Here is a 21,926-nt window from a genome sequence, read left to right as displayed (position 1 = left end):
CTTTCTGAGGTTCCTCTGAGTGTTTTTTTTGGTCTGTCCAAAACTCGTGACCCCTATGTGAACTCCTTTATGCCAAAATGGTGACCTTTTCCTTGGAATATGCTGCTTTCCTCAGTCACCACTATTATTTATCAAAGCCTCACACCAAGATGATTGGTTTATTTGGAATTCACTTTGCTGCAATATCAAATGCTGTAGTTTCATCAACCCTTATTATAACACCACTTTCCAGAATTTGAGCCCTTGGTGGGATATATGTCAGATTAATATTAAGGGTCCAGTTTATCTGTTATTATGATATCACATCATCCTAAAGGGGAAAACAAGACCATATTTATTGAACTGGATGCCGAAACCAATGAATCTGAGCATTTTATATGGGTTCTATATACTGTACCACATACTGTCAAATCTGATTAGTTGACATCAGTGGAAGAATATGAGTCAGTTTAATTCTGTCATAAACCCTTTGACTAAGCCTTTACAATTCAACCTTCTGCTAGCTGCTTATCTGCTTGAACCCATGATTATTGGTTATATCATTTATTTGTGCAAGTTTGTCTGGAAAAGCTTTAATTTATATACATGTGTGTTTGTTGTTGGAACACCCTCAGAAACCATTTATACTGATCAAAATAATAGCATTATATTATATCTCCAAATCATACCCAAGAGTACCCCTATTCACATAGTTATTGAACGAATGAGCTATGTTCGTGTCATTTTATTTGTGTGTGTCTTTAAGCCAAGGTTGAAATGTGCTATGTATGTCGCACTACTGCTATTTAAACACAAATTCAAATCTATTGGGAAGTTATCCATAGTATAGCACCACCCGTTTCCTTGGTTAAATGTACTGTTACAGTAATAAACGATTTAAATATGAATATATAGCTGTGTGGCATTTCTGTGAGGAATTTTCGCGCCACCGTCTGTTAAGATTCTTTTCGCGCGAAACAAACCTGTGTTTTGGCGCCTTTTTTACTGAAAAGCGCTCGTTCTGGCGTACTGTTGCTATGGTTACCTCCTCCGGCGAACGGGTTCTCTTCGTGAGAGTCCCTTAGTGATCTCTGACAAATTTATATCGTAATATTTGTCATTCCCGAAGGAGCTTTTAAAAGTAAATATATAACCCAAAACATGGTCTGACTTGGCTGAGCTCAATTCTTGAAAGCGGCATCAGGTGCTCCTCCCTCCGCGCGGCATCAGATTGTGTGCTTGTTTCCGGCCCCGCCCCCTCTCCGTTTATGCTCGAGCGCAAACGGTTATTCCCGTGAACCCGTTTCAGCACCGGGACAGGCATCTCGCGCTCGCATGGCAACATGGCCACAGAGGTGAGAAACAGACCTTTATTCATCGTTTTTGTGCCAGGTGTGTTTATATGACCCGAATCTCGGCGTTATTTTGATCGTAACTCTGGGTTGGAGATCACGGATCAGTGCGGGACGTTACGGTGTATAACGGTAGCTCCGTCGCGGTTCTCACGCGTCGCTTTTAAAACCGTTTAAAACCGTTATAATTGCTGCTCAGCCCAAAAGACACGGAGTAAAATAAACATGCAATACAGAGAGTGAACTAAACCCTATAACTGCCACAAGTGAAGAGCTGACCATTGATCATGGCAACAACATGAGAGAGAGATAGATAGATTAATAGAGAGAAATGGATAGATTAATAGATAGATAGAGATGATAGAGAGGAATGGATAGATAGATAGAGATGATAGAGAGGAATGGATAGATAGATAGAGATGATAGAGAGGAATGGATAGATAGATAGAGATGATAGAGAGGAATGGATAGATAGATAGATAGATAGATAGAGAGGAATGGATGGATAGATAGAGATGATAGAGATGAATGGATAGATAGATAGAGATGAATGGATAGATAGAGATGATAGAGAGGAATGGCTAGTTAGATAGAGATGAATGGATAGATAGATAGAGATGAATGGATAGATAGAGATGATAGAGAGGAATGGCTAGTTAGATAGAGATGAATGGATAGATAGATAGAGATGAATGGATAGATAGAGATGATAGAGAGGAATGGCTAGTTAGATAGAGATGAATGGATAGATAGATAGAGATGAATGGATAGATAGAGATGATAGAGAGGAATGGCTAGTTAGATAGAGATGAATGGATAGATAGATAGAGATGAATGGATAGATAGAGATGATAGAGAGGAATGGCTAGTTAGATAGAGATGAATGGATAGATAGATAGAGATGAATGGATAGATAGAGATGATAGAGAGGAATGGCTAGTTAGATAGAGATGAATGGATAGATAGATAGAGATGAATGGATAGATAGAGATGATAGAGAGGAATGGCTAGTTAGATAGAGATGAATGGATAGATAGATAGAGATGAATGGATAGATAGAGATGATAGAGAGGAATGGCTAGTTAGATAGAGATGAATGGATAGATAGATAGAGATGAATGGATAGATAGAGATGATAGAGAGGAATGGCTAGTTAGATAGAGATGAATGGATAGATAGATAGAGATGAATGGATAGATAGAGATGATAGAGAGGAATGGCTAGTTAGATAGAGATGAATGGATAGATAGATAGAGATGAATGGATAGATAGAGATGATAGAGAGGAATGGCTAGTTAGATAGAGATGAATGGATAGATAGATAGAGATGAATGGATAGATAGAGATGATAGAGAGGAATGGCTAGTTAGATAGAGATGAATGGATAGATAGATAGAGATGAATGGATAGATAGAGATGATAGAGAGGAATGGCTAGTTAGATAGAGATGAATGGATAGATAGATAGAGATGAATGGATAGATAGAGATGATAGAGAGGAATGGCTAGTTAGATAGAGATGAATGGATAGATAGATAGAGATGAATGGATAGATAGAGATGATAGAGAGGAATGGCTAGTTAGATAGAGATGAATGGATAGATAGATAGAGATGAATGGATAGATAGAGATGATAGAGAGGAATGGCTAGTTAGATAGAGATGAATGGATAGATAGATAGAGATGAATGGATAGATAGAGATGATAGAGAGGAATGGCTAGTTAGATAGAGATGAATGGATAGATAGATAGAGATGAATGGATAGATAGAGATGATAGAGAGGAATGGCTAGTTAGATAGAGATGAATGGATAGATAGATAGAGATGAATGGATAGATAGAGATGATAGAGAGGAATGGATAGATAGATAGAGATGATAGAGAGGAATGGATGGATAGATAGATGGATGGACAGATAGATAGATAGATGGATGGATGGACAGATAGATAGATAGATAGATAGATGGATAGACATAGATAGATAGATAGATGGATAGATAGATAGATAGATGGATGGACAGATAGATAGATAGATAGATGGATGGACAGATAGATAGAGATGAATAGATAGAGATGAATGGACAGATAGATAGATGGATGGACAGATAGATAGATAGATGGATAGACAGATAGATAGAGATGAATGGATAGATAGATAGATGGATGGACAGATAGATAGAGATGAATAGAGGAATGGATAGAGAGGAATGGATAGATAGATAGATAGATAGATGGATGGACAGATAGATAGATAGAGATGAATGGATAGATAGATAGATAGAGAGGAATGGATAGATAGATAGAGATGATAGAGAGGAATGGATAGAGATGAATGGATAGATAGATAGATAGAGATGAATGGATAGATAGATATGGATAGAGATGAATGGATAGATGGATAGATGGATGGACAGATAGATAGATAGATAGATGGATGGACAGATAAATAGAGATGAATGGATAGATAGATAGATAGATAGATGGATGGACAGATAGATAGATAGAGATGAATAGATAGAGATGAATGGATAGATAGATATGGATAGAGATGAATGGATAGATAGATATGGATAGAGATGAATGGATAGATAGAGATGAGTAGATAGAGATGAATGGATGGACAGATAGATAGATGGATGGACAGATAGATAGATAGAGATGAATGGATAGATAGAGATGAATGATAGATAGATGGATTAATAGATAGAGATGAATGGATAGATAGATATGGATAGAGATGAATGGATAGATAGAGATGAATAGATAGAGATGAATGGATGGACAGATAGATAGATAGAGATGAATGGATAGATAGATGGATTAATAGATAGAGATGAATGGATAGATAGATATGGATAGAGATGAATGGATAGATAGATAGATGGACGGATGGATCGATAGATAGATAGATAGAGAGGAATGGATAGATAGATAGATAGAGATGAATGGATAGATAGAGATGGATAGATAGATGGATGGATAGATAGAGATGAATAGATAGAGATGAATGGATAGATAGATGGACGGATGGATAGATAGCTAGATAGATAGAGAGGAATGGATAGATAGATAGATAGATAGATAGATAGATAGATAGATAGATAGATAGACAGATAGATAGATAGATAGATAGATAGAGAGGAATGGATAGATAGATAGATAGAGAGATGGACGGATGGATAGATAGATAGAGAGGAATGGATAGATAGATAGATAGATAGATAGAGAGGAATGGATAGATAGATAGATAGATAGATGGACGGATGGATAGATAGATAGATAGATAGATAGATAGATAGATAGATAGATAGATGGATAGAGAGGAATGGATAGATAGATGGACGGATGGATAGATAGATAGATAGATAGATAGATAGATAGATAGATAGATGGATAGAGAGGAATGGATAGATAGATGGACGGATGGATAGATAGATGGATAGATAGAGAGATTGTGTCATAATCTGGTAATCTTGTTTGTCATTTAGTCAAATGTTCTTTATTATGGCTGAATTTAACAAACTAGGTTTCCTCCGTTTAAAGAGTGTGATCAGGCAGAGATGGTGACTAGTTATGAAGTAATGTTGACACTGATCAGCAGCTGATGTTTTTCTGTCAGATCGAGTGCTAAAGTAAAAAGGGAGATACCACATACACAAAGACATTTTTTATTGATGTTACTGTTTAAGTTTTTGGTAACACTTTATTTTAAGGCGTCCTTGTTACACGTTACATGTACTTACTATTATAATAACAATAAATTATGCATAATTACATGCAAGTAACGAGACAAACTCTAATCCTAACCCTAACCATATACTAGTAAGTACATGTAGTCAATATTACTCAGTACTTAAATGTATAATTACACTGTAACAAGGACACCTTAAATTAAAGTGTGACCAAGTCTTGCAACCATACATGTTATAAGAATACAAAATAAGCTTTTTCAGTAGTGCTTTCAGATATGTGGACTTATTTAGTTGTTTATTGCTGACACCGAGTGTCACGATGGCCTGAAATGCTGTTGCTAATGTAGCAGATGCTTAGAGCAGATGCTTGCCAGAGCATGTGCTATTATAATAACAATAAATTATGCATAATTACATGCAAGTAACGAGCCAAACCCTAACCATATACTAGTAAGTACATGTAGTCAATATTACTCAGTACTTAAATGTATAATTACACTGTAACAAGGACACCTTAAATTAAAGTGTGACCAAGTCTTGCAACCATACATGTTATAAGAATACAAAATAAGCTTTTTCAGTAGTGCTTTCAGATATGTGGACTTATTTAGTTGTTTATTGCTGACACCGAGTGTCACGATGGCCTGAAATGCTGTTGCTAATGTAGCAGATGCTTAGAGCAGATGCTTGCCAGAGCATGTGTTCTTAAAGCACTGTGCTCATCACACAAGATGACAAAGGCTAGTGTTTGTGGTCAGAAGGATCTGGTGCTGTATTCAAATGAGCGCGTGACGTAGCGGAGCACGCAGCTGGACATCAGAGAGGATAAAGCGGCTGTCCGCGGCTCCTTAAGCTCGTAACAAGGACACCTTAAATTAAAGTGTGACCAAGTCTTGCAACCATACATGTTATAAGAATACAAAATAAGCTTTTTCAGTGGTGCTTTCGGATATGTGGACTTATTTAGTTGTTTATTGCTGACACCGAGTGTCACGATGGCCTGAAATGCTGTTGCTTAGAGCAGATGCTTGCAAGAGCATGTGTTCTTAAAGCACTGTGCTCATCACACAAGATGACAAAGGCTAGTGTTTGTGGTCAGAAGGATCTGGTGCTGTATTCAAATGAGCGCGTGACGTAGCGGAGCACGCAGCTGGACATCAGAGAGGATAAAGCGGCTGTCCGCGGCTCCTTAAGCTCTTTTAGCCAGAGCACACTGCGTGTTTGTGCGTCTCTTTCATCGGTGACCGGATCAGGAATGAGTTCAGCACCGCGGACAGCGACGGAGCGAACAAAACTCCCGTACTGCCACGAATCTGTAAGAGTTTTGTTTTTATTCCCTTTTTTAAAAGTGATTTAACTAACCATATTTGCTGTGATTTCGCGCGGTTGGGGTTCAAAATGTGATCTCACAAGTTGTTCTGGGGTTCATTTAAGAGTTAAATGTATGTCCGCCGTCCCGCCGAGTAACCTTGAGGGCGCGCGTGATGTTGTGGTTCGAGCGCGAGATCTCTTTGTTTAATCTCGTGCGAGCCGAAACCAAGCGTACTCCTCGGGGTAACGGTCAGTAATCATTGTGTACAGGCTCCACCGGATGACTAGATTGTGTTTTGATATATTTGGTATCAGCGGTGAGTGTGTGTGTTAAATGATCGTCTCCTCGCGATCGATCGGTTGTGCTCGCGGGAGTCGGTAACAGTGTGTCTCATCTTTCTGAGACAGTTACCAGGAGCGGCTTGCATGCATAATTAACGAGGCGTTTAGTAACAACAGCCCAGAACGTTTAGTTGTGATAAGTCTCGGTTTACCGGTACAAAAGTGGCGGTAACGTAATGCAATGGTGGTATCAGATGGTATTGTACAATGGTACCCTGCTGAAAAAAACAATAGAAACTCACAGAATTTCTAATGGTTTTACTGGTTATAATGGGAATTGTACTGGTTTTAATGGAAACTGTAATGGTGCCTGTTGGGTCACCTTCTATTGGTGGCTTGTTAAGGCCACTAAATCCTAATGTGATATTATATATACCATTTTAATGGTGTTTGTAGATGATCTGGCTGTGTGTGTGTGCAGATGATCTGACTGATTGTGTGTGTGTGTGTGTGTGTGTGTGTGCGCAGATGATCTGACTGATTGTGTGTGTGTGTGTGCGCAGATGATCTGACTGATTGTGTGTGTGTGTGTGTGTGTGTGTGTGGGGTATTTGTAGTGGAAACCATTAGAATTTCTGTGATGGTTTCTATTGCTTTTTCAGCAGGGTATTTATATAGAACTGTGAAGTACTTAAAAAACATGGTGCTAGCATGCTATATGTCCCTAAATCAAAAGTACCTAAGGTACTGCTAACAAAATTTTGCCAGTTGCACATTGTCCATGGTCCATGTATCATTTGAAGTAGCATGGGATGGTATATGAACGTGTTAATAATTGCATACAGTGGTTTATATCGAAGTACCATTCTTTCATTCGATTTTTCCCAACATCTTTTAGTTCTAGATCCTTCTGAGTGTATTTTTGAGGAGTTCAACAGGTAAATGTCGTGTTGTGCATTATTTGACACCGGATATGCCTTTTATCTGAGCTGTGCAAGAATTCTTGAGATCTGAGCAAATGTTGAGTGCCAGAAATTGATCTCATCCACAGCATTGAAGAGCCGTATGTGTGTGTGTGTGTGTGTGTGTGTGTTTGAATCAGTGTGTGCTGTCTCAGCCTGTTACTATTTCAGAAGGAGCCATTCACTGGCAGGCCCTGCTGCTAAAACAAAGCGAGTTTTTAAATAACATGTTGCCAGGACTGCCAGGGTAATTATACTAGCCCTTGCTTGCAGTCAGAATAATCTTTATCTGACCTTCAGATGTCCAAAGATAAAGAATAACATACAGTGATGTCCTCATTGATGCCAGTTGAGCTAAGTGTTTGTGTGGTGGTGCTGTGCAGTAGTTCGTTAAGGAATGTGCTTTCTTATTATAGTCTTCCAGTGTATGAACATTACTGGTACTGCAAGAGAAAGAGGTGAGAACGCAGGGAAGGAGTGGGGGATGGAAGCACCCACGACTCGTGCTGATGTTAGTGTGTGTGTTGGCAGTGACAGATGGCCAGTCGCTCTGATGTTTGTGTGTGTGCATACAGGCAATGAAGTGTCCATTAAATTATAAGGTCATCACTGGATTACTCTATAAGTTAATGATGACATCACTGCATTACTGTATGAGCTTTCATGATCATTAGCTCACAAAATGCAGTGTTGTCAATAGCTTGGAGTAATGCAGTGATGAAGATAAATGAAGAAAATGTCACTGCATTACTGTATAAACTAATGACAAAAACATCACTGCACTACTCTATGAGATAATGACCACATCACTGAATTACTCTGAGATAATGACAACACTGCAGAATGACAGAAACATCACTACATTAATGTAGGAGCATATGACGACAGCAGCACTGCTTTATGCTGAGCTAATGATGATGACATCTCTCCATTACTCTTTGAGCTCAAAGTGATGCAGTGATGAGCTAACACAATGTCATCACCTGCACTACACTGCTAAAATGTCTAGTACAAGCTGTCACTGACTAGCACCAATGTTCATATGTGATATAGCTGAATGCTAGCGGCTAATTTCCTCGTCAAACTTCTGGTTTCACTAGAAAATTCTACAACGCAGGACAGGAAACTGCACTTGTCAAGTGATTTTCATGCATTGTTTAACATCTAACAGGCCAAGGAAACTGAATTTATGATTAGATCAGAAGGCAGCGCACTGTAACCATCTCTCGTCCTCTGCTGTAGTTCCACAACCTTCAGGAGTTGAGACACAGTGCATCTCTGGCCAATAAGGTCTTCATTCAGAGAGACTACACGGATGGCACCGTCTGCAAGTTCCAGACCAAGTTCCCCTCCGAGTTAGACAGCAGGGTAAGAGTGTGTGTGTGTGTGTGTGTGGCAGAACAAAAGAGACACAACGCAAGTAAAAAGGAGAGGATGAGAAAAGGGCTCTTCATTCAGAGAAACTCTGCTCTTCAGCAAAGCACTGCTGAGTGCGCAAACTCCACACAACACAATGAGCTGCTAATAGAGCTGATAATAGAGCTGTTTAAAGGTGTTAGATCATGTTACAGACACCCAGTAAAGACTTGCTGAGGAAATGACAGGGAAAGGGAGTTTAACATGTAGAGCTTTCTGTGTCTTTCTCACAATCTGTTTAATTATTTTGATGCAATCAAGAGTTATCACGTGATGTCTGGCATGAGACTGATATCTTTACAATGTCAGTCAGTTTTTGATTCAAATTAGTTTTTGAATCCCATTCATTTTTGCCATATAATGTCCTTGGGTGAACTCCCTGGCGCTCTCTGATTGGCTGACTCGTCTTGTCCTTGCACCTGATTGGTCAGATCATTGTTTAACATCTAACAGGCCAAGGAAACTGAATTTATGATTAGATCAGAAGGCAGCGCACTGTAACCATCTCTCGTCCTCTGCTGTAGTTCCACAACCTTCAGGAGTTGAGACACAGTGCATCTCTGGCCAATAAGGTCTTCATTCAGAGAGACTACACGGATGGCACCGTCTGCAAGTTCCAGACCAAGTTCCCCTCCGAGTTAGACAGCAGGGTAAGAGTGTGTGTGTGTGTGTGTGTGTGTGTGTGTGGCAGAACAAAAGAGACACAACGCAAGTAAAAAGGAGAGGATGAGAAAAGGGCTCTTCATTCAGAGAAACTCTGCTCTTCAGCAAAGCACTGCTGAGTGCGCAAACTCCACACAACACAATGAGCTGCTAATAGAGCTGACAATAGAGCTGTTTAAAGGTGTTAGATCATGTTACAGACACCCAGTAAAGACTTGCTGAGGAAATGACAGGGAAAGGGAGTTTAACATGTAGAGCTTTCTGTGTCTTTCTCACAATCTGTTTAATTATTTTGATGCAATCAAGAGTTATCACGTGATGTCTGGCATGAGACTGATATCTTTACAATGTCAGTCAGTTTTTGATTCAAATTAGTTTTTGAATCCCATTCATTTTTGCCATATAATGTCCTTGGGTGAACTCCCTGGCGCTCTCTGATTGGCTGACTCGTCTTGTCCTTGCACCTGATTGGTCAGATTGAGAGGACGCTGTTTGAAGACACGGTGAAGATGCTGAATAATTACTATGCAGAGGCGGAGAAGATCGGAGGCCAGTCCTACATCGAGGGATGTCTGGCCTGCCTCACGGTTTACCTCGTATTCCTGTGCATCGAGACGCGCTATGACAAGGTACATTATCAGTTTCAGATTCAGATAAAGCCACCCTGAAATGGCATGTAAACATAAAACATACTATCATATGTTGCTTTATGTGCCGTTTTTTGCAAACTATGGCAAATAAAAATGATGCTGATGATTAAAAGTGCATCTTGTGTGTGTTTGTGCAGGTGCTGAAGAAGATCTCGCGGTACATTCAGGAGCAGAATGAGAAGGTCTACGCTCCTCGAGGTCTCCTCATCACAGACCCCATAGAGAGAGGCATGAGGGTCGTATCCTTACAGAGTCTGTCTGTGTGTGTGTGTGTGTGTGTGTGTGTGTGAGAGAACAAATGGTCAGTGGAAGTGCTTGTACTTCAGAAACTGTTGTTAGTACAGCTTAGGATGTCACATAAACTCTTTTATTATCTCTTCATTTTGTGTGAGGTTTGCAATTATTGCAAACCTGAAGACAAGATTTTGAACAAAATGTGAGAAATAGCCAAATATTGTTTTTGGCTTATATGTTAATTCAGTTTTTTAACAATAAATTGCTATCACTTCAACAGATTTTATTGAATATCAAATAAGATAAATATAGTTTTTCATAATTAAATGTATTAATAAAAATATGAATATTTAAGATTTATTTTTATTCCTATATATATTTAGTGCATTAAATTCAAAAGATAATGTTAAATCTCAAATAAGCTAAATATTGTTTTTCGTAATTAAATTAGGTTCATAAGTAATATTTATATATTTATACATTATATAATATTTCTAACTTCATAATTATTATATGATCTTAGATTATTTATTTTTATAATATATTTTATTTTTCACAATTGAATATCAATTGAACAGATATTGCTATTTTTTTTTTACTGAAGAAAGTAGTTAATATAAAATATCTAATAAGCTCTCACTATAAATAATTTGTCAGATTTCTGCCTTTATTGCTTTAAAACAGTAATTGGACCATTGGTTATTATAACTAACTAAAACCATAAAACCCTTGAAATAAAATTAAATATAAAAAACATAATCAATTTAATAAGAAATTATATAGAAATACAACAATAATAATAGTTTTTAAAAAATTATTAAAAATGAAACTAAAATTAAAACAGAAAATGTATAAGTAAAATGCCTTCAAAATATTAACAAAAACTGTAATAGTTTATCAATGATAAAATGAAACTGGACACCAGTTTCAATCATAGTCATTGCAAGTCGTCTAGTAAAAGCATGTATGTGTAAAGTGATTTGTTTAGTAGTTTGTGCATGTAAGGTTGTGTAATACTGTGATATTACTCCCTTAACCTGTGTGTGTGTGTTAGATTGAGATCAGTGTGTACGAGGATCGCGGCTCCAGTGGTTCAAGCTCAGGAAGCAGCACAACCAGCAGCAGCGGACGATGATTCACACACACACTCGCCCACGTGTGACGCCTTCATACTCACGCCCGCTCAGCATCGCCAAACACACCTGACATGAACTGCCTCCACAAGACACATCAGCTTCTGGATCAGCAGCGCGTCATTACCGCCACCTTCACTGAAACCTTCCAGTCACTCACTGTAGCATCCTGGGTAAAGCGCACATGAGCTTCTGTCACTGTAATATGCAATCTCACTCACAAACGCCTGTGATGTAGCTGCCGATCAGCACACAACAGTCTTCCATCATCACGATTTTTCACCCTTTTTTGTTTGAGAATTTAATGAGCACTTTTACTCTAATTATTGAACAGAAGTCAGATTTTAGACTCGGTAGATGTCAAGGACTGAAATCTAAGCCCATATATTTTATACAGGCCCCAGACACTGCCATCTTATTCCACGGGTACCATTTATGACTTTGTTTTATTTCATAGTGTGCTAATCGTTCATACTTTGTACTCATAACGCGTCGTCAGAGCAGAAACGAGTCCTGATGACGTGACTGCCAAGAGCTTCCTCACATGGTCTTTCATCATGAGCTTCCATTTCGTACTGAGAACCTTTGTCCCCTGTTTATGCAAAGATCAAGCGTAAAAGAAGCTGAGAGTGCTTTTCTGTTGTGTAGCAAAATAAATAAACAACGATGGTCAAATAAACGAGTTCTGCTTTTGTGTATTTGATCCACATTTTATTTAAATGTATTTTTATGCACAGGGTTTTTAGGCATTTTACACTTGACTAAAATGAAGTGCTTTCATGTAAAACGACATTGTTTTTTGCCATTAAGTTTTTAAGATATTAATATATATATATATATGCCTCTTTGGCGCCACTCTGTTTGAGATGATCTTCTTTACGTGGGTTGTGCATCGGCATGGCTCTAGCGCGGATTAATCTAATGTTTTGAGGTGTATGTGTATTCACTGTACTTCGGAATTGCAGATACATCTTGGAAATATGTCAAAAATAATACGTTTTGCTGGAAAATGTCATCTGAAGAAGTAAGTAGCATGTCTGCCAGTTTCACTTTGACCAACTGAAAAAAAAAAAAAAAGTTTTACAATAAATTGTGCTACCAGTGTGCTTAAATCTAACGATCACAATTGCTTTAAAGTTAGCTCAGATCACATCAAACGTGCAAATATTATAATTTGTTCTCAAATTGTTAATGTCAACACTGAATTAGTTTAGTGTGTATTTAGTTATCTGTAGATTTGAATTTCTGTACAGTCTAATCTCTAATTGACATAATATTCGATTGTCATAGAAAAAATGTGTTCTTTTAAACTCAAAAATCTATTTAATGTTCCTTATCACTCGTTCTAAAATGACAAGTTTAAATATTACAGCTGTTGTAAGAAGAGGCAACAAATTGATCCGCCACCACATGCGATATAGCCTACTAGCCGGGACTCCTTTATGTATACAGACGTGACATAATGACGCAAAGACGAAACTAGCAAAAATGCTACTAGCAAACTAGCATTTCCCGCGAAAACCGACCCAAACCCGAATAAGAAAACATTTTTCAAGCTTAACGTTGTGAATCGGGGGCTAAGGTGAGGGAGATAGTTTTGAACACTGATTGGTTATGTACTTGCTCATTAACTGATTTTGGATCATTTTTAACCAAAAAAAAAAAGTTACTGAATGCAGCTTTAATGTGCCTCTTAATATTGTAAAGTGTCAACATGTAAGGTCAATCAGCATGACACCGTGAGTTCATCCAGTTCAGCCCTTCAACTTATGTGACTTCTCTTTGTGGAGACAAATATTCATGCAGTAACACTTCACAGCACTGCTGTGTTTCCAGTCAGTCTCTCGAGGTCTGAAAGTATGATATCTTTTTCTCTCCTGTATGTGCATCATCTGATCACTCTGAGGTCCATCTTCATCGTGTTGACAGACAGTGAGTCGGACCAGAACAGAAAACCTCCAGAGACTCAACGACACGGAGACAGACCTCCAGAGACACTCAACACGGAGACCAGGAGAAGCTCAGGAAGATGAAAACTAGGACAGACAGGAGAAGAAGAGACGCTGCTGTCGTACCGGGAGGCCACAGCTGGAGACACAGAGAAAGAGGATGAGGATGAGGATGATGAAACGGGTAAGTTGGAGAAAAACAGATATGATTCTAATGTGGAAAGAAAGAAGAAATTGGTGTGCCTAGACTTGTAATGGTTTTTAGGTAATGTGTGTGCACTTATATTAGGCCGTTTATGCATTATGATTCTTCCTATTTATATAAAGAATATTTCCTTCCACGCAACTCAGAGGCGTATTGTTTTAAGCCTAATACCTAGAAACTGCAGTCAATAAACTGTACTGTAAATACACTCTACAGTTTTAAATAAAGCAAAGATTTCTGGAGTACGTTTTAAAAATTACAATTTCAGTACTTTTACTTTAAAATTGATTTCAAATTATTTAAATGCATTTATTTTCTACTTCAAAATTTACTTTATTGATTTCTTTTCACTACATTTATTTCTTTTTCACACATTTCAGTAATCATAAATAAGACTTCTTTTGAAAGATCGAAGAGTCAACACTCAAAATTAATTTTGTGAAAATCGTTTTGAAATTGGACATTGCTTTGCTTGCTTTAAAGGGGTCATCGGATGCCCATTTTCCACAAGTTGATATGATTCTTTAGGGTCTTAATGAAAAGTCTATAACATAATTTGATTACAATTTGTCAATGGTAGTGTAAAAAAACACCCCTTTTACCCTGTCAAAATCAGCTGTTTTCAGCATGCTGTTCTAGTCCATGTTGCTTTAAATGCTAATGAGCTCTGCTGCCCCCGCCCCTCTCTTCCGTGGGGTGACGAGCAGACTGTAAACTTCAGTCACGAAACTGGCTCACTAGCATATATTAGGAAAGGCAATTTGCAAAGATTCATAAAAAACCCTTTATACTCACTTCTTCTGTAGATGAAGCTGGATCACGAATGATTCGCGCGAACTTAAACGCATTTAGGCAGATCGGGGATCGGCGCATTTCCTTCAAAAACGAAATTAATGTTAATCCACTGCGTCTTCAGCAGCTCAGATGTCGGGAGTAACTGACGACTGCTATATTCATTATTACATCCAACAACAGAACACCTCGATCGCCTAATCGGAGACATTCTTGTCTTCCCCTGCACCGGAGTCGACACAATGGTGGACAGGGGTCTAAGGTAAGACGCTAGTGTCAATCAACTATCGTGGGAGTGGCCAGTGCAGAACTACGTCATTCTGACAGGAGTCTCAGAACAGCCTGATTAGAGGGTGGGATTTTATCATTATAGGGTGGATGTGTACACACACTTCCAACACACATTTATGTTCAAACAACAACAAAAGTGAATTTTGCATCCGATGACCCCTTTAACTTTTAGCAGGCTCCTTCCCCTAGTGGGCGCTGTCATTGTTTCAAATTTACAGCACGATTTTATAGTCACCTGGTGGTGATATTTAGTATAGTGCCTAAACAAAATCTCCCAAGAACAGAAATTGTGATATCAACTTCAAATTTGAAACACAAATTTGATAAACATATTTCTTTGATTTTAAAGTCCAAATGATTTTGTATTATACATTTTGTATTTAGTGCCGTGCATTTGCTTTACAGTAATCCTATTTATTGAAGTGTTTTCACTTCTGCAATAATCTATTGAGTGTCTGTTAAAGACACCAACCATAGGTCTGTATTACAGCATTCATGAATTACAGCCATTTAAATTCAGATTTAGTGCATTTTCACATCAATGCTCAAAGATGGGAAGATGGGAGTGGCCTAAATCCTATACCACTTTTTTGCAGTGTAGTTCACCAATGGACCGAAAGTAAAGAGACATTCTCAGATTCTCAGAACTCCTGCTACATTCATTCACAGTGTATTTTGTCTTCCTAAACTTAAATCTGAACGTCACCTGCACTCACCCACACACGCTCGGCCGTCTCTGCTGGGCTTGTAGCCCTCAACACATCTCTTCTTAGAGCTGCACTTATAGTGTCCGTATGTGTTGGTGCACACCGGACGAGTGTGAGGACACACGGCTGGCAGACGCCTGCACTCGTTTGCGTCTGAACAGGATGAAGGAAATGGAGACAGAATCACACTCACAGACTGGGTGCTCCCTCACGATTGCTTTATTAGTATTGCACACCATTCCAATTTTGAGTAAACAAGTTCTAAAAAAAAAAGAAAAGAAACAAGTGTGTCTGATGTAAACATTTTCCGATTTAGTTAGTGCTGACTATCATTTTACCCTTAGAAATGTGATGAATAACAGTACAAGTGTTCAGTTTCAATAGCACTACAGGAAAGATTTTGCATCTGTGGTTGAGTTTGCTGAATAACTGGTTCAGTATCAGACATCTGACAGCACAGCTCTGATTTAATGAGATGATGACACTCAATGTCCAGCTGAAAATACTCAGGCTCTCACTGTTTGAGGGGCAAGAGAGAGAAAACATGTCAATGTTTTATAATCATTCAGATGTGTTAATTAGGTGTGTACTGGAATAACTGCCAAAAGACATTAGATCAACGTTTGCATTACATTTAAAATCTTTTCTCTCTGCAATTTTTGAGACTCAAGAGATCTGAGCTCTTAAACCTTCTCAGCCAATTTGAGCAATAAAATCTGCATATTCATTAATATGCAAAACAGGGTCCAAAATTAGTTTTTTTGTCATTGAGGAAATGCACTGAGCATAAATAGTCATGAATTGCATTTTGAACTTTTGTACTAAAACAACTTTTTTGGACATTTGTGACATTTAAAGCCATTTAAAATGAAATCGTGTATGTTGTCTTGAATTCCAAGAGTTACAGAAATGCTTTTAGAAATGTTTTTACCATTTTTACTAAAATTTGGAGCAATTGTGAACTGAGCATGAAATTCACAGATAATCTTACCAATGCAACGGCCGTTTGTGTTGACTGTGAATCCCTCTCCACACTGCAGAGAATCAATACAGAGCCGTACCTCAGTATTCCCCATATTTTATTGAAGTCAGATAATATTGACCATCAGATAATAATACGTGTGTTTTGTTATAATCTAATGTCTGTTCCTAAACTGCATATTCTCCATACCTGGCTGTGTAAGGTGTGCATTGACTCCTCCTCCTCATTTGCATGCAGTCGTACCTGTGCATCAGATGTCAGTGCTGACTCCTCCCCCTCATTAGGATATGGATGAGGATGATGAAACGGGTAAGTTGGAGAAAAACAGATATGATTCTAATGTGGAAAGAAAGAAGAAATTGGTGTGCCTAGACTTGTAATGGTTTTTAGGTAATGTGTGTGCACTTATATTAGGCCGTTTATGCATTATGATTCTTCCTATTTATATAAAGAATATTTCCTTCCACGCAACTCAGAGGCGTATTGTTTTAAGCCTAATACCTAGAAACTGCAGTCAATAAACTGTACTGTAAATACACTCTACAGTTTTAAATAAAGCAAAGATTTCTGGAGTACGTTTTAAAAATTACAATTTCAGTACTTTTACTTTAAAATTGATTTCAAATTATTTAAATGCATTTATTTTCTACTTCAAAATTTACTTTATTGATTTCTTTTCACTACATTTATTTCTTTTTCACACATTTCAGTAATCATAAATAAGACTTCTTTTGAAAGATCGAAGAGTCAACACTCAAAATTAATTTTGTGAAAATCGTTTTGAAATTGGACATTGCTTTGCTTGCTTTAAAGGGGTCATCGGATGCCCATTTTCCACAAGTTGATATGATTCTTTAGGGTCTTAATGAAAAGTCTATAACATAATTTGATTACAATTTGTCAATGGTAGTGTAAAAAAACACCCCTTTTACCCTGTCAAAATCAGCTGTTTTCAGCATGCTGTTCTAGTCCATGTTGCTTTAAATGCTAATGAGCTCTGCTGACCCCGCCCCTCTCTTCCGTGGGGTGACGAGCAGACTGTAAACTTCAGTCACGAAACTGGCTCACTAGCATATATTAGGAAAGGCAATTTGCAAAGATTCATAAAAAACCCTTTATACTCACTTCTTCTGTAGATGAAGCTGGATCACGAATGATTCGCGCGAACTTAAACGCATTTAGGACACAATGGTGGACAGGGGTCTAAGGTAAGACGCTAGTGTCAATCAACTATCGTGGGAGTGGCCAGTGCAGAACTACGTCATTCTGACAGGAGTCTCAGAACAGCCTGATTAGAGGGTGGGTTTTTATCATTATAGGGTGGATGTGTACACACACTTCCAACACACATTTATGTTCAAACAACAACAAAAGTTGGACAGGGGTCTAAGGTAAGACGCTAGTGTCAATCAACTATCGTGGGAGTGGCCAGTGCAGAACTACGTCATTCTGACAGGAGTCTCAGAACAGCCTGATTAGAGGGTGGGATTTTATCATTATAGGGTGGATGTGTACACACACTTCCAACACACATTTATGTTCAAACAACAACAAAAGTGAATTTTGCATCCGATGACCCCTTTAACTTTTAGCAGGCTCCTTCCCCTAGTGGGCGCTGTCATTGTTTCAAATTTACAGCACGATTTTATAGTCACCTGGTGGTGATATTTAGTATAGTGCCTAAACAAAATCTCCCAAGAACAGAAATTGTGATATCAACTTCAAATTTGAAACACAAATTTGATAAACATATTTCTTTGATTTTAAAGTCCAAATGATTTTGTATTATACATTTTGTATTTAGTGCCGTGCATTTGCTTTACAGTAATCCTATTTATTGAAGTGTTTTCACTTCTGCAATAATCTATTGAGTGTCTGTTAAAGACACCAACCATAGGTCTGTATTACAGCATTCATGAATTACAGCCATTTAAATTCAGATTTAGTGCATTTTCACATCAATGCTCAAAGATGGGAGTGACAGTTAGGCCTAAATCCTATACCACTTTTTTGCAGTGTAGTTCACCAATGGACCGAAAGTAAAGAGACATTCTCAGAACTGCATCTATCCTGCTACATTCATTCACAGTGTATTTTGTCTTCCTAAACTTAAATCTGAACGTCACCTGCACTCACCCACACACGCTCGGCCGTCTCTGCTGGGCTTGTAGCCCTCAACACATCTCTTCTTAGAGCTGCACTTATAGTGTCCGTATGTGTTGGTGCACACCGGACGAGTGTGAGGACACACGGCTGGCAGACGCCTGCACTCGTTTGCGTCTGAACAGGATGAAGGAAATGGAGACAGAATCACACTCACAGACTGGGTGCTCCCTCACGATTGCTTTATTAGTATTGCACACCATTCCAATTTTGAGTAAACAAGTTCTAAAAAAAAAAGAAAAGAAACAAGTGTGTCTGATGTAAACATTTTCCGATTTAGTTAGTGCTGACTATCATTTTACCCTTAGAAATGTGATGAATAACAGTACAAGTGTTCAGTTTCAATAGCACTACAGGAAAGATTTTGCATCTGTGGTTGAGTTTGCTGAATAACTGGTTCAGTATCAGACATCTGACAGCACAGCTCTGATTTAATGAGATGATGACACTCAATGTCCAGCTGAAAATACTCAGGCTCTCACTGTTTGAGGGGCAAGAGAGAGAAAACATGTCAATGTTTTATAATCATTCAGATGTGTTAATTAGGTGTGTACTGGAATAACTGCCAAAAGACATTAGATCAACGTTTGCATTACATTTAAAATCTTTTCTCTCTGCAATTTTTGAGACTCAAGAGATCTGAGCTCTTAAACCTTCTCAGCCAATTTGAGCAATAAAATCTGCATATTCATTAATATGCAAAACAGGGTCCAAAATTAGTTTTTTGTCATTGAGGAAATGCACTGAGCATAAATAGTCATGAATTGCATTTTGAACTTTTGTACTAAAACAACTTTTTTGGACATTTGTGACATTTAAAGCCATTTAAAATGAAATCGTGTATGTTGTCTTGAATTCCAAGAGTTACAGAAATGCTTTTAGAAATGTTTTTACCATTTTTACTAAAATTTGGAGCAATTGTGAACTGAGCATGAAATTCACAGATAATCTTACCAATGCAACGGCCGTTTGTGTTGACTGTGAATCCCTCTCCACACTGCAGAGAATCAATACAGAGCCGTACCTCAGTATTCCCCATATTTTATTGAAGTCAGATAATATTGACCATCAGATAATAATACGTGTGTTTTGTTATAATCTAATGTCTGTTCCTAAACGGCATATTCTCCATACCTGGCTGTGTAAGGTGTGCATTGACTCCTCCTCCTCATTTGCATGCAGTCGTACCTGTGCATCAGATGTGAGTGCTGACTCCTCCCCCTCATTAGGATATGTGACCTCAATGACTGTGTTCATATCAGCGGACTCGAGCGGCCGAGCGATGGAGCGACCATCCGGCCAGTAGACTTCAATGCTGGTGGCCTCATCGGTTCCTAAGAGCCAATGAAAAGAGACTATTAATCTCATATGCTAATAGCTAGAGTAGTTACTGAGATAGAATGAGTCAAAATGAAATACATTTAAATGTTTGGGGTCTATAAGATAAAAAAAATCAAAAGAAGTCTCTTGGGATCAACAAGACTCCATTTATTTGATCAGAAAATACAGTAAAACATTTTGTATTGTGAAATATTATTACACTTTAAAATAACTGTTTTCTATGTGAATATCCCTTAAAATGTAATGTATTCCTGTAATGCAAAGCTGAATTTTCAGCATCACAACTACAGTCTTCAGTGTCACATGATCCTTCAGAAATCATGCTAATTTGCTGCTTAAGAAACATTTTGTGCATTTACAGTAACATCATAAATGTCATTTTTGATCTATTTAATGTATTAATTTCTTTCAAATTAAATCTAACTCACCCCAAACTTTGAACGGTAGTATATGTAGAATAAAGCAGCTTTTCCTACACTTAATACATCATAAATCAGGCAGAAAATGATTTAAATGAAATGACTGAATTAATTTGTAAATGATCTGATCTGTATACCTAGCCCAAAGTGAGCCACAGGCTCCATCTCGCACAGATAGCCTGATCCTCCATCAATGATACGAGTGTGTGCGCCGCTGTGTTTCGTGAACATCACCACCTTCGCTCCACGAGCGAACGAACCGAAACGTGTGCGCGGCACCACACGCAGCCACTTATTAGAGGAGCCCTGCGGAAAAGACAAGAAAGCATGCTGAGCTGACCATTAAAAATGTTTATTTACACTGAATTTTATGTCAGAACTTAAAAGACAATGTATACAGTACATAAACAGTGAGGTCCAAAAGTCTGAAGTCATGGATTGTTACATTGGAAATAAACTTTCTGACATACCTGGTTGACCTTAAACACAGAGATGGGCTGAGAGGCGCTCTCCCCGTGAGCCACCAACAGATCCAGCAGACCGTCACCGTCAAAGTCTGTCACTGTGGCACCTGTTACCCAACCAGAACATCACGTTATAATGCTGGCAGTTATTAAAGAAAGACATAAAGTTGTTTATCTACACAGGAAGTGGCTCTGGTCATGTGATCTCACCTGTGCCCCTCCCCTGAGGCTCAGAAGCGTCGCCCACATCCAGCTCCGTGATGTCAGGGTCAGAGTTCTGCTTCCTCGACACCCTACACACACAAAAGCCAGTGTTGTTTCAGAATTATTTACATTATTATTTATGAATTAATAGCTTTTATTTCTTATGTTTTTCTAGTTGAAATTGTATTATGTGATTCTGTTTTTTATTATTATCTTTTAAGTATTTATATTGAAATATTTTATATTCAGCTTTCGTTTTAGGAATTATTTCATTTCTAAATTTCATTAAATTTTTTAAGTTATGTTTATCTAATATTTATATTTTATTTAATTTCAACTGTATTACAATTACTGAAAATTGGTTTACAAGGACAAATTAACTATTGAAAAAGACATTATAATCTCTAAACAATATAAATATATATCAGTGAATATCGCACATCAGAGCTGAAGTACCTGAAGATTCTGTTGGGGGCATTTCCTTGGTAAGCAATGTTGTTAAAGAAGACTTCAAGCTGAAGATCGTTGTCAGTATTATTTACTATAGCAACTCAATGGCCCAACAGACCCAGCAGATTTTAATAAGATCATTTTAAGGATTAAAAAATAAAACTTGAATCAGTGTATGAATCTCAACAATGGTGACATGTCACTGTCTAAAAGCTACTATGTGACAAGGTGTAATACAACATAATACAACAGAACACAGAACTAGGTTTTTATAAGCTGTCAACCC

At 38.0% G+C, this 21,926-nt stretch overlaps 3 protein-coding genes across 12 annotated transcripts in view; 1 reads left to right on the top strand and 2 right to left on the bottom strand.

Moving 5' to 3' along the window:
• Positions 1-1,256: 1,256 nt before the first annotated feature.
• LOC107598485 (golgin subfamily A member 7B-like) lies at positions 1,257-18,997 on the top strand. Of its 4 annotated transcripts, none has more exons than XM_016289844.1 (6): positions 1,257-1,334; positions 8,820-8,945; positions 10,133-10,285; positions 10,444-10,545; positions 11,595-13,806; positions 18,616-18,997. In XM_016289844.1, exons 1-5 carry the CDS (start codon positions 1,323-1,325, stop codon positions 11,673-11,675), a joined length of 474 nt encoding a protein of 157 aa, XP_016145330.1. In that variant the 5' UTR covers positions 1,257-1,322; the 3' UTR covers positions 11,676-13,806; positions 18,616-18,997. The 4 variants fall into 4 exon arrangements, with proteins under 4 accessions (XP_016145330.1, XP_016145329.1, XP_016145327.1 ...); XM_016289843.1 differs by lacking the exon at positions 1,257-1,334 and adding an exon at positions 6,132-6,337 and having other exon boundaries at positions 18,621-18,997; XM_016289841.1 differs by lacking the exon at positions 1,257-1,334 and adding an exon at positions 6,132-6,337.
• LOC107598486 (cartilage acidic protein 1-like) lies at positions 13,627-16,903 on the bottom strand. 5 transcript variants are annotated; one of them, XM_016289845.1, is made up of 4 exons: positions 16,789-16,851; positions 16,609-16,651; positions 15,617-15,770; positions 13,627-13,761 (listed from the first exon to the last, which is right to left on the bottom strand). In XM_016289845.1, exons 1-4 carry the CDS (start codon positions 16,848-16,850, stop codon positions 13,640-13,642), a joined length of 381 nt encoding a protein of 126 aa, XP_016145331.1. In that variant the 5' UTR covers position 16,851; the 3' UTR covers positions 13,627-13,639. The 5 variants fall into 5 exon arrangements, 3 of the variants coding, with proteins under 3 accessions (XP_016145331.1, XP_016145333.1, XP_016145332.1); XM_016289847.1 differs by having other exon boundaries at positions 15,627-15,770; XM_016289846.1 differs by lacking the exon at positions 16,789-16,851 and having other exon boundaries at positions 15,627-15,770; positions 16,609-16,782.
• Positions 18,930-21,926, bottom strand: part of crtac1a (cartilage acidic protein 1a) — a 7,946-nt gene continuing 4,949 nt past the window's right edge. The window contains exons 9-15 of one of the 3 annotated variants that reach the window (XM_016289833.1): positions 21,647-21,671; positions 21,197-21,279; positions 20,993-21,093; positions 20,660-20,828; positions 19,897-20,096; positions 19,717-19,759; positions 18,930-19,243 (exon numbers count right to left, since the gene is read on the bottom strand). In XM_016289833.1, coding sequence (XP_016145319.1) covers positions 19,233-19,243; positions 19,717-19,759; positions 19,897-20,096; positions 20,660-20,828; positions 20,993-21,093; positions 21,197-21,279; positions 21,647-21,671 — 632 coding nt within the window. In that variant the 3' untranslated portion in view covers positions 18,930-19,232. The remainder of the gene's footprint in view (positions 19,244-19,716; positions 19,760-19,896; positions 20,097-20,659; positions 20,829-20,992; positions 21,094-21,196; positions 21,280-21,646; positions 21,672-21,926) is intronic. The other 2 variants (XM_016289834.1, XM_016289835.1) reach the window with 2 other exon arrangements.

This window comes from Sinocyclocheilus grahami, unplaced genomic scaffold (assembly GCF_001515645.1).
Source record: "Sinocyclocheilus grahami isolate Dianchi unplaced genomic scaffold, SAMN03320097.WGS_v1.1 scaffold252.1, whole genome shotgun sequence".
NCBI classification, from domain to species: Eukaryota; Metazoa; Chordata; class Actinopteri; order Cypriniformes; family Cyprinidae; genus Sinocyclocheilus; species Sinocyclocheilus grahami.
The sequence above is the reverse complement of the archived record's forward strand: the minus strand, read 5'-3'. Positions and strand labels throughout refer to the sequence as shown.

Excerpts from the sequence above, each read along its gene's own strand:
- LOC107598485 (XM_016289843.1), top strand. The coding sequence starts at position 6,278 with ATGAGTTCAGCACCGCGGACAGCGACGGAGCGAACAAAACTCCCGTAC. Across the intron at positions 6,338-8,819 it reads TCCCGTACTGCCACGAATCT|TTCCACAACCTTCAGGAGTT; the intron begins GTAAGAGTTTTG and ends CCTCTGCTGTAG. Across the intron at positions 10,546-11,594 it reads TAGAGAGAGGCATGAGGGTC|ATTGAGATCAGTGTGTACGA; the intron begins GTATCCTTACAG and ends TGTGTGTGTTAG.
- LOC107598486 (XM_016289845.1), bottom strand. The coding sequence starts at position 16,850 with ATGCACAGGTACGACTGCATGCAAATGAGGAGGAGGAGTCAATGCACA. Across the intron at positions 16,652-16,788 it reads TGCACACCTTACACAGCCAG|TGTGGAGAGGGATTCACAGT; the intron begins GTATGGAGAATA and ends GATTCTCTGCAG. Across the intron at positions 15,771-16,608 it reads CACAAACGGCCGTTGCATTG|ACGCAAACGAGTGCAGGCGT; the intron begins GTAAGATTATCT and ends CATCCTGTTCAG.